The sequence below is a fragment of the Notolabrus celidotus genome, chromosome 10, assembly GCF_009762535.1.
Source record: "Notolabrus celidotus isolate fNotCel1 chromosome 10, fNotCel1.pri, whole genome shotgun sequence".
NCBI lineage: Eukaryota > Metazoa > Chordata > Actinopteri > Labriformes > Labridae > Notolabrus > Notolabrus celidotus.
In genome coordinates, this window is record NC_048281.1 from 36344484 (window position 1) to 36356294 (window position 11811).

The 11811-nt window shown below is 41.4% G+C and overlaps 2 protein-coding genes across 2 annotated transcripts; both read right to left on the minus strand.

Moving 5' to 3' along the window:
• Positions 1–768: 768 nt before the first annotated feature.
• Positions 769–1906, minus strand: LOC117819942 (gamma-crystallin M3-like). Its single transcript, XM_034693490.1, has 3 exons — positions 1530–1906; positions 1181–1423; positions 769–1082 (listed from the first exon to the last, which is right to left on the minus strand). The coding sequence occupies exons 1-3, from the start codon at positions 1557–1559 to the stop codon at positions 807–809; spliced, it is 549 nt and encodes a 182-aa protein (XP_034549381.1). The 5' UTR covers positions 1560–1906; the 3' UTR covers positions 769–806.
• Positions 1907–7260: 5354 nt separating this feature from the next.
• Positions 7261–8484, minus strand: LOC117819941 (gamma-crystallin M3-like). Its single transcript, XM_034693489.1, has 3 exons — positions 8019–8484; positions 7692–7934; positions 7261–7594 (listed from the first exon to the last, which is right to left on the minus strand). Exons 1-3 carry the CDS (start codon positions 8049–8051, stop codon positions 7319–7321), a joined length of 552 nt encoding a protein of 183 aa, XP_034549380.1. The 5' UTR covers positions 8052–8484; the 3' UTR covers positions 7261–7318.
• Between the last annotated feature and the right edge of the window lie 3327 nt (positions 8485–11811).

Genomic DNA, 11811 nt, shown 5'->3' on the forward strand with positions numbered 1-11811 from the left:
AAAGGACATTTAAAAACAACAACAGAGCTGCACAATCAGATCATGCAACAACATGTAAACAAACAATACAACAGATTTAAAACCAGAGACAGTAAAAGAGTCAAAAGTCAAACTAAAGGTACTCTCACGCCGGCGTCAAAGTTTCAGGAATCATTTTTGCAGAGGACAAAAACACATTTTTAAAATAAAGAAACGGTTACATTTAATGTGCAATTTGTTCCTATCTTAGGTCAAAGAGTCCGCTGGCTTTAAAGCTTCTTCACCAGAAATATCAGTCTCTCTTTTATCTGCTGAATTAATGAACAACGTCTCCACTGAAGAAGAATCTATCGGGGTGGAAAGGATTTATAGAAATGAACAAGAACAGGAATTTATGATCAGATCCTTTCGTCTTCTGTGGGTGAGAATGTAAGATGATCGTTCTGCTGTTTCCTGCCTGTACGATGGGACTGGATGGTACGGTCTAGACCTGCTCTGTTTGGAAAGAGTCCGAGGATAACATTTGTTGGGATTTGTTGCGACCCCCTTTGCACAGTCTGGCTCTCAGTCCGTCCATCATCAGGAGTTCCCAGGCTAGAGGATGAGAATGTCTCCACATGATGATTCTTCTGATCTGTAAAAAGCTGTTCATGCGTACAGATAAATGCACACTGGTATCTGGAGCTGCAGTTTGCATGTGTGTTTGTGTTTAACTTTAAATAAAGACTTCAGGATGATCGTGTGACTTTTCATAAAGCATCGAAAAAACAGAGAAGATGACCAGAAGAATTCAGTTTAGTTTCATTTTTAATTTAAAATGGAAACGTCTAACACATGTCCATGATGCGCCTCATGCTCATGACCCTGGAGAGGTTCATGCCCATGTCTCTGAGGTTCCTGTACTCGCCGGGCCTCAGGTACATCATCTTTCCCCTGAAGTGGGGCTGCTCGTACATCAGCCAGTGGCCGTCCATCACGTTGCAGGACTGGCACTCAGACATGCGGAGACGCTCCATGATGTTGTCGCAGTCGTCCATCAGCTCGTTCATCTGACCGCTGAAGTTCTCCCTCTCGTAGATCTTCATCCTGAACTGACCCCTGTGCTGTGATTCAGAAGAGAGTGGATGAGAACATGTTAGCATGAGGTCTGGAGGGTGTTTGTTCTCGTGGTGAGGATGTAACTCGGCTGTTTCAAACCTACCATGGGGATCATACGGCAAGACCTGATCCCACTGCTCATTCCCATCATGCTCATGTAGTCGGCGTACTCGCCCCTCCTCATGAAAGCCTGGTTTCCCATGAAGTTGGTGCGGTCGTACACCATGAAGCAGCCGCTCTCCACCCTGCAGGACTGGCACCTGTTCAGGTAGGAGGACATGTCGGCGCAGTCGCTCATGCACTCATAGGAGCGACCCTGGAAGTTCCTGTCCTCGTAGAAGATGATCTGGAAACAGAGGGATGTGTGTGAATTAAAGTTTCAGTCATGATTAATGTGTGAGTCCTGCTGTGTGTTCTCTCATGTTTGTTATCTGTAATATTCAGAGGCTTACCTTGCCCATGCTCATGTCAGTGGTGGTCATACTTGTAGGTGAGCTGCTGCTGTTGCTGTTGCTGCACTGCTGTCCTGTTGGGTTTAACCCTTGCTTTTATACCTGACTGAACCCTACAGAGCAAGAGGGCCCCCTTTGTTGAAACCCCTGACCCAGCAACATGGTATAGAGCGCAGTACAGCTCTCTATTACTGTGAAACATTGTGATGTTGACCCGGCCCTCGAAGACTTTAGAAACTGTTCCCTGTTGAGTGGACAAACAAAGCCTTCACTCAGCTCTCAGTTTCATATTTTAATGTATATTTTCTAAGTTGAAGTTAACTTTAAAGAGGTTTTAATATTAAGAGTATTATGTGTTGAATAACATAAATCAAGCTTTATTTAAAGAGCACCTTTCATACACATCAAATGACACCCAAAGAGCTTTACAGAGACTGGAAACAAAGAAGCAGAAATAAAATAATGGATAGACATTAAAAAACAAATAAGGATTTCAAAATAGAGACTAATGCACACTGATAACAATAAAATATGTGTAGTTAAAAAAGTTACAGCATCAAATTATCATTAAGAATATCAAAAGTTAAAATAAATAAGTTTTAAAAAGGTAAGGAGAAGAGTTGAAAATAAAATAAAAGATAAAAATATCAATAAAACTGAGTAAATAAATAAAAACAAATAATTCAAATTAATAAAATAATAAAACAACATTAAAATCAATATTAAAGTATAAAGTAAAGTAATAAACCAATGATCTAACAAATGTATTACTTTATATTGATTTAAATGTTGTTTTATTATTTTATTCATTTAAACTTTTTTTTTAATTGATCTACTCAGTTTCATTGGTGTAATTAAAATAAATTAAAGCATCAAATTAAATAGATAATAGTAAATAATAAATAATACTTCATATACTTGAATAATTAAGTTAGTTCAATAATAATAAAAATAATAAAACAAAATTAAAATCAATATAAAAGTATAAAGTCATGTCATAAAACTGTTAAACTCAACATAAATAATATGTCCCTGGCACGTCATGATGCTCTGTTATTATCATCACATGTTTCAGAAGTTTAGAGCTTCAGATTATTGTTTAATGAAATCAGTGAAACATTCACATCTCCAGCAAACAGGACATCAAGTCTGTTTAAAGAGACTTAAACACATTTAAAATACTTTAATACACCTGCTGCAGTGTGTGATCAGCTGGTCGTGTTTATATCACTCTAAGTTCATAGAGGTCTGGTTTTTGTCACGCTGGGGGGAAAGACTGAAGGAGGACTCAGGTGCAGATTTTAAAATAAAAAGGTTTTAATAAACAAAGGAACAAAAGGTTCAAACAAAACTACTGAAATGTCTAAAAACTAAACCCAAGAAGTCCAAAATAACACAGAGAACACAGGAGAGGGGTTTAATGATCCAACAGAGGAGAGGGGGAACAGAGGAACATACACAGGTGTGGAGAGTAGAGACGGGACACAGGTGAGACTGATCAGGGTAATCAGACAGGAGGGAAACACCAGACATCATTAAACACGAATAAACAGGGGGAGGAACCACCGCACACATCAGTCATTTCAGATTTTTCATTACGTTAAACTTTTCATGTATGATCCATTAAAAGTGAGAGTATATTTAATGTGAATTATAGTAACTCTGAGAGTCTCAGCTGATCTATCAGATGGGTCTGCTGGTTTAAACCTCTCATGGAGGTGAAGGAGTCTGTGAGGGGAAACACTAGAAATGTGTTCCTTTAATAAAGTCAGATAACAAACTTTGAGAGGATCAGGGTTCAACTCTGTTCTTTATTTACATGAGATATGTCATTTCTGCACATCATGAATGTGTGATGTGTATTTTCCCTGATACAAAAAAACAGTCCCACAAAAAGGGATAAATCAGAGGGAAGAAAACCATCCTGTGTCTGTGCTGGGAGAACAAACAATCAACATACGATGCTCCCACCAAACTTTAGAATCTTTAACCGTAACGGACGTCACCATCAAGCATCGCTACATATGGTCACTTTGTAATGTTACCATGGAATGTCACTTAGAAATATTGTTAAGGTCACAACGTTAGGTCACAACGTAAGGTCACAACGTAAGGTCACAACGTTAGGTCACAACGTAAGGTCACAACGTAAGGTCACAACGTTAGGTCACAACGTAAGGTCACAACGTAAGGTCACAACGTAAGGTCACAACGTAAGGTCACAACGTAAGGTCACAACGTAAGGTCACAACGTAAGGTCACAACGTAACGTCTCAACGTAAGGTCACAACGTAACGTCACAACGTAATGTCACAACGTAACGTCACAACGTAACGTCACAACGTAACGTCACAACGTAAGGTCACAACGTAAGGTCAAAACGTAAGGTCACAACGTAACGTCACAACGTAAGGTCACAACGTAACGTCACAACGTAACGTCACAACGTAAGGTCACAACGTAACGTCACAACGTAAGGTCACAACGTAAGGTCACAATGTAACGTCACAACGTAAGGTCACAATGTAAGGTCACAATGTAAGGTCACAACATAACGTCACAACGTAAGGTCACAACGTTAGGTCACAACGTTAGGTCACAACGTAAGGTCACAACGTAACGTCACAATGTAACGTCACAACGTAAGGTCACAACGTAAGGTCACAACGTTAGGTCACAACGTAAGGTCACAACGTAAGGTCACAATGTAACGTCACAACGTAAGGTCACAACGTAAGGTCACAACGTAACGTCACAACGTAACATCACAACGTTAGGTCACAACGTTAGGTCACAACGTAAGGTCACAACGTAAGGTCACAACGTAACGTCACAACGTAACATCACAACGTTAGGTCACAACGTAAGGTCACAACGTAACATCACAACGTAAGGTCAAAACGTAAGGTCACAACGTAACGTCACAACGTAAGGTCACAACGTAACATCACAACGTTAGGTCACAACGTTAGGTCACAACGTAAGGTCACAACTTAACGTCACAACGTTAGGTCACAACGTAAGGTCACAACTTAATGTCACAACGTTAGGTCACAACGTAAGGTCACAACGTAACATCACAACGTTAGGTCACAACGTTAGGTCACAACGTAAGGTCACAACGTAACATCACAACGTTAGGTCACAACGTTAGGTCACAACGTTAGGTCACAACGTAAGGTCACAACTTAACGTCACAACGTTAGGTCACAACGTAACATCACAACGTTAGGTCACAACGTTAGGTCACAACGTAAGGTCACAACGTAAGGTCACAACGGAAGGTCACAACGTAACATCACAACGTAAGGTCACAACGTAACGTCACAACGTTAGGTCACAACGTAAGGTCACAACGTAAGGTCACAACGTAAGGTCACAACGGAAGGTCACAACGTAAGGTCACAACGTAAGGTCACAACGTTAGGTCACAATGTAAGGTCACAACGTAACGTCACAACGTAAGGTCACAACGTAAGGTCACAACGTAACGTCACAACGTAAGGTCACAACGTAAGGTCACAACGTAAGGTCACAACGTTAGGTCACAATGTAAGGTCACAACGTAACGTCACAACGTTAGGTCACAACGTAAGGTCACAACGTAAGGTCACAACGTTAGGTCACAATGTAAGGTCACAACGTAACGTCACAACGTTAGGTCACAACGTAAGGTCACAACGTAAGGTCACAACGTAAGGTCACAACGTAAGGTCACAACTTAACGTCACAACGTTAGGTCACAACGTAAGGTCACAACGTAACGTCACAACGTAAGGTTACAACTTAACGTCACAACGTTAGGTCACAACGTAAGGTCACAACGTAACGTCACAACGTTAGGTCACAACGTAAGGTCACAACTTAACGTCACAACGTTAGGTCACAACGTTAGGTCACAACGTTAGGTCACAACGTAAGGTCACAACGTAACGTCACAACGTTAGGTCACAACGTTAGGTCACAACGTAACGTCACAATGTAACGTCACAACGTTAGGTCACAACGTAAGGTCACAACGTAAGGTCACAACGTAAGGTCACAACGTAAGGTCACAACGTAAGGTCACAACGTTAGGTCACAATGTAAGGTCACAACGTTAGGTCACATCATAAGGTCACAACGTAAGGTCACAACGTAAGGTCACAACGTAAGGTCACAACGTAAGGTCACAACGTAACGTCACAACGTAAGGTCACAACGTAAGGTCACAACGTTAGGTCACAACGTTAGGTCACAACGTAAGGTCACAACGTAAGGTCACAACGTAAGGTCACAACGTAAGGTCACAACGTAACGTCACAATGTAAGGTCACAACGTAAGGTCACAACGTTAGGTCACAACGTTAGGTCACAACGTAACGTCACAATGTAACGTCACAATGTTAGGTCACAACGTTAGGTCACAACGTTAGGTCACAACGTTAGGTCACAACGTAACGTCACAATGTAACGTCACAACGTAAGGTCACAACGTAAGGTCACAACGTTAGGTCACAACGTTAGGTCACAACGTTAGGTCACAACGTAACGTCACAATGTAACGTCACAACGTAAGGTCACAACGTAAGGTCACAACGTAAGGTCACAACGTTAGGTCACAACGTTAGGTCACAACGTAACGTCACAATGTAACGTCACAATGTTAGGTCACAACGTTAGGTCACAACGTTAGGTCACAACGTAACGTCACAATGTAACGTCACAACGTAAGGTCACAACGTAAGGTCACAACGTAAGGTCACAACGTAAGGTCACAACGTAAGGTCACAACGTAAGGTCACAACGTAAGGTCACAACGTTAGGTCACAATGTAAGGTCACAACGTTAGGTCACATCATAAGGTCACAACGTAAGGTCACAACGTAAGGTCACAACGTAAGGTCACAACGTAAGGTCACAACGTAAGGTCACAACGTAAGGTCACAACGTAAGGTCACAACGTTAGGTCACAACGTAAGGTCACAACGTAAGGTCACAACGTAAGGTCACAACGTAAGGTCACAACGTAAGGTCACAACGTAAGGTCACAACGTAAGGTCACAACGTTAGGTCACAACGTAAGGTCACAACGTAAGGTCACAACGTAATGTCGCTTCGTAACATCACCATGTCACATCACTACATCCACTTGTTTTGTGTGTTTTTATGAACTGCTTGTTTTATTTGTCTGTCCATGTGAAACACTTTGTAACTTGTTTTTTGAAAAGTTCTCTATAAATAAAAGGATTTGTATTATTGTTACGTAACGTCACTACAAGGGGTGGGAATCGAAAACTGGATCTGACTTAGAACCGGAATCAATTCTGATGGAATTGTAAACCTCAGATGTTATCGATTCTTCTTAACGATTCATTTCCCAGCACGACGTCACGTTGCGTTACGTCACACACTCTGCAACACAGAACTCCTTCAACCATGAAATTCAAAGTCTTTTCCTCCAGACTCGAGGGGTCACATCCAGACTCACGCAGCTGAGGATGAGGTCGACCTGTTGTTCAGTATGTTCAAGTTGAATATGTTCATGTTCAGTTTTGTGCAGACATCATTTTGGAAACAATAATGAAATGTTTGGATGCTTGGTTAAATCAAAATATTGAATAGCTGCATTTGTTATCAACCTCAAACATTTGAAACTACCTAATGCAGTCTAAATATGCTGTATGTAATAACTGATATAATGAATGCATAATGCTTAATAACATTATATTAAGACAGGCAGAGAGGAGAGTAGTGCAGACAGTTCTTTATTTTGCTGCTTTTATCCATTCAGTGAACATTTGAAACATTTAGCAGGAGTCCATGATGCGCTTCATGCTCATGAACCTGGTGCCGCTCATTCCCATCTCTCTGTAGCTCCTGTACTCGCCGGGCCTCAGGTACATCATCTTTCCCCTGAAGTGGGGCTGCTCGAACATCAGCCACTGGCCGTCCGTCACGTTGCAGGACATGCAGTCGGACATGTGGAAACGCTCCATGATGTTGTCGCAGTCGTCCATCAGCTCGTGACTCTGACCGCTGAAGTTCTCCCTCTCGAAGATCTTCATCCTGAACTGACCCCTGTGCTGTTTTTGGGGAAGAGATGGAAACAAACTTAATATCCTGATTTGAACAGTTTTACACTGTAGACTGGTGGCTCAGTGGATTCTGTCGTACACCTACCATGGGGATCATACGGCAAGACCTAATGCAGTCCCTCATTCCCATCATGTTCATGTGGTCGGCGTACTCGCCCCTCCTCATGAAGTACTGGTTTCCCATGAAGTTGGTGCGGTCGTACACCATGAAGCAGCCGCTCTCCACCCTGCAGGAGTGGCACCTGTTCAGGTAGGAGGTCATGTCAGCGCAGTCGCTCAGACACTCGTAGGAGCGACCCTGGAAGTTCTTCTCCTCGTAGAAGATGATCTGGAAACAGAAGAGTTGAAATGGTTATTAAAGAAAGAGCAGAAATATGTGTTAAAAATATAAAGACTGGTTTTCAGGATTTACCTTTCCCCTCATGTTCATGCCGGTGTTGCTCATGTTGGCTGTTGTTGAGTTGCTGGTGCTGCTCCTGAACTGTGTACCTACCTGGGTTAACCCTTTCTTTTTATACCCAACTAGCTGTAAAGACTAGGCGGGCCCCTTCAGAGAACCCCTTACCTTGCAACAACTACCATTGACTCTATAGAAAGCTGAGGTTATGCCCATTTTTCAGGGGGCTGAGTACCTTAGAGGCTTTAGAAAGGCCTTTTCTCTCATTACTGAAAGCATTTTTAACAATGCTGGTAATGTGTTGAACTGGTTGGGACTGTCGGTCATGTGACTGAGCTAATGATCTGCTTGGTGCCTTTGTTTTTGAATGTTAGCTTTGGGCTGTTAACTTGCTGTCTTCATATATCAGCCATCATTTGTACACTCATATATTTAGTGCTTTTTTCTGTTCTTGATATCTGAAATGTTTCTGACTTTAGGTTTTAAGAGTACATGGAGGTGTCAGTGTCCAGGCTTTAAAGACCTCTAAGGCAAATGTAGGGCTGTGATTTGGGGCCATACATGAAAATTAACTCGACCTTTTGAGGGAAAATTTGGGGTCCCAAAAAAATAAACACAATGAATCACACAGGGGTTGAAATATGATTAATATCAGACATTGAATGACAAAAAATGATGAGATGTTTTATGTATTTTGATGCACCTTTTGAAGAACTGTGTTAGAAAAGCTGAAGCTGTCAGTAGTCAGGCTTTAAAGATATCTAAGGCTGTGATTTGGGGCTGTACGTGAGAAAATCAAACTTTTTGGATGAAATTTGGGGTCCCCAAAAAAAATGAATCACACAGTGGTTTAAATATGTGGTTGTTTCAATCATATCACTTAAATATCAGACATTGAACGACAAAAACACCAGATATATTTTGATGTATTTTGATGCATCTTTTTAAGAACTGTGTTAGAAAAGCTAAAGCAGTCAGTAGTCTGGCTTTAAAGACCTCTAAGGCTTTGATTTAGGACCATACTCTAAAAAATTTGAACTTCTTGGGGGAAATTTGGGGTCCCAAATAAATCCAACATAATGACTCACACAGTGGTTTGAATATGTGGTTGTGTGACACCCTGGGGCTTGTCTTGTTTCCTGTGTCTCTCTGGCTGTTTCTGAAATCGCCTACTATACTAGCAGTACGTACTGATATGTCCAAAATTCAGTATGTAGTAAGTAGTATGTGAACAAGAGCAAAATCTGCAGTATGCCAAAACTCCCCGGATGTCTACTGATTCGGGAAAATATCTCAGTGTGCATCAGACCAGTCTGCCTCGCGTACTGTTTCCCATAATGCACAGCGCTCGTTCTGCTTTTTCTTTTTCCTCATTTTTTGACGGGAGGAAATCTGTTTTTGGGTGCTGTGAAAGTTATCAAATTACATATAAACCACTTCCTAACTTTTTAAATCATAAATGGATGCTAAATAAGCTTTTTATTTATCGGCTTCGCCGTTGTTTACTTCCGCTTTCCGAAACCGGAAATCCAGCGAAGTCTGGCTCAGCATGCTGCATGACAGATCGGACAGAACAGTCATACTACATACTAAATTCAAACGCAGTATGTAGTAGGCAATACCTACTGCCTACTACATTAGTAAGTAGTATGTAGCAGGCCGTTTCGGAAACAGCCTCTCTCTTCTCTCCCTGAGTGCAGGTTGGCTAATCAGGCTGATTGAGCCCACCTGCCCTGCTCCAACCCACACTTAAGGGGCTGCAGCCCTCCAGTCACTCTCTTACTCTGTCTGACTCGGCATGGGAGAGGACGTCTCCTCTCTCTTTCCCTTTTGACATCATTTCCATACACTACATAATACACTCACCCAGACACCCAGACACCCCGACACCACTGATATTACAGATGAACACGTTTCCTATGTTGGTTTCTGTTTTGTGGTGACCTAATAAACAGGTGGTAACTAATCAGTCAGTGTTTGCTCTTTGTGTTGTTACAATTTGGAGCCAGTTGGAACAGTTGTTTGAATCATATCACTTTGATACAAGACATTGGATGCCAAAGAAACCACCAGATGTATTTTGATGCATCTTTTTTAAGAACTGTGTTGAAAGCTGAAGTGTTCGTGCTTCCTTGAGGTGTTTTTCTGCTTTCAGCAGAGTTGCTGTTGTCAATAAGGATGTGAAAAGAAAAGGAATCATTGCTTAACTTTATGTGAAATGCAACTGCTTTGGTTCAAATGTTGTGAACCCTGTTCAAATATGAATGAGGCAGTGAAGCAATGCACCAATTTGACTTTACCTGTGGACACAGAGAAACAAAGTCAACACTTGCTGACATGTTGTCATAGTTTGAAAATCATTTAATGGAAACAGTCAATAAAGACAACATCAAATGTTGAAACTGAAACATTTTATTTATTGATTAAAAAGATCTGCTCATTTTAAATCTGCTGCCAGCAGCACGTTTCAAACAGGGACAACAAAACAGGTACAAAGTTGAGTAATGCTAAAAACACACCTGGTGGAACATCTCTGACTAACGAGGTTAACGATCACCAGGTGAGTCACATGACTGGATGTAAAAACTCCAGAGGCGGAGTCTCTCAGAAGGACAGATGGGAAGAGGTTCATCACTCTGAGAGAGACTGTGTGAGCAGATAGTTCAACAGATTCTGAATAATGTTCCTCAGAGTGACAAAGAGTTAGAGGATTTCATCATCTACAGAACATAGCATCATTAAACACAGACATGACTCTGTAGTGGAAGTCACTGCATTAAACACAGACATGACTCTGTAGTGGAAGTCACTGCATTAAACACAGACATGACTCTGTAGTGGAAGTCACTGCATTAAACAGACATGACTCTGTAGTGGAAGTCACTGCATTAAACACAGACATGACTCTGTAGTGGAAGTCACTGCATTAAACACAGACATGACTCTGTAGTGGAAGTCACTGCATTAAACACAGACATGACTCTGTAGTGGAAGTCACTGCATTAAACACAGACATGACTCTGTAGTGGAAGTCACTGCATTAAACACAGACATGACTCTGTAGTGGAAGTCACTGCATTAAACACAGACATGACTCTGTAGTGGAAGTCACTGCATTAAAAACAGACATGACTCTGTAGTGGAAGTCACTGCATTAAACACAGACATGACTCTGTAGTGGAAGTCACTGCATTAAACACAGACATGACTCTGTAGTGGAAGTCACTGCATTAAACACAGACATGACTCTGTAGTGGAAGTCACTGCATTAAAAACAGACATGACTCTGTAGTGGAAGTCACTGCATTAAACACAGACATGACTCTGTAGTGGAAGTCACTGCATTAAACACAGACATGACTCTGTAGTGGAAGTCACTGCATTAAAAACAGACATGACTCTGTAGTGGAAGTCACAGCATTAAACACAGACATGACTCTGTAGTGGAAGTCACTGCATTAAACACAGACATGACTCTGTAGTGGAGGTCACTGCATACACAAAGACAGGTTAAAACTGAACCAGGCAAAGAGGAAACCATATATAAACCTGATCCAGAACCACAGAGACTTCTCTGGAGCCCGTTTAAGATGGACTGAGGGGAAGTTGGTCCTGTGGTCTGATGGATCAAAATCTGACATTCTTTTTGGAAATCATGGACATCTACTTCACTGAATTTAACCCAGATCTTTTTGAAGGCCACTAATCTGAAAGCCAGCTACTTATTTAAGATCATTTGTGTTTTTCTCTTCGTCTGTTTTGTTTTGTTTTGTTGTTTTGATCCATGCATCCTCTGAGTGAACTAACT

What these genes read in the sequence shown, in the direction of transcription:
- LOC117819941 (XM_034693489.1), bottom strand. Translation starts at nt 8,051, where the DNA reads ATGAGCAACACCGGCATGAACATGAGGGGAAAG. An exon ending in GCATGAACATGAGGGGAAAG is followed by an intron (nt 7,935 to 8,018) that starts GTAAATCCTGAA and finishes TTCTGTTTCCAG; the next exon opens with ATCATCTTCTACGAGGAGAA. An exon ending in CTTGCCGTATGATCCCCATG is followed by an intron (nt 7,595 to 7,691) that starts GTAGGTGTACGA and finishes CCCCAAAAACAG; the next exon opens with CACAGGGGTCAGTTCAGGAT.
- LOC117819942 (XM_034693490.1), bottom strand. Translation starts at nt 1,559, where the DNA reads ATGACCACCACTGACATGAGCATGGGCAAG. An exon ending in CTGACATGAGCATGGGCAAG is followed by an intron (nt 1,424 to 1,529) that starts GTAAGCCTCTGA and finishes CTCTGTTTCCAG; the next exon opens with ATCATCTTCTACGAGGACAG. An exon ending in CTTGCCGTATGATCCCCATG is followed by an intron (nt 1,083 to 1,180) that starts GTAGGTTTGAAA and finishes TCTGAATCACAG; the next exon opens with CACAGGGGTCAGTTCAGGAT.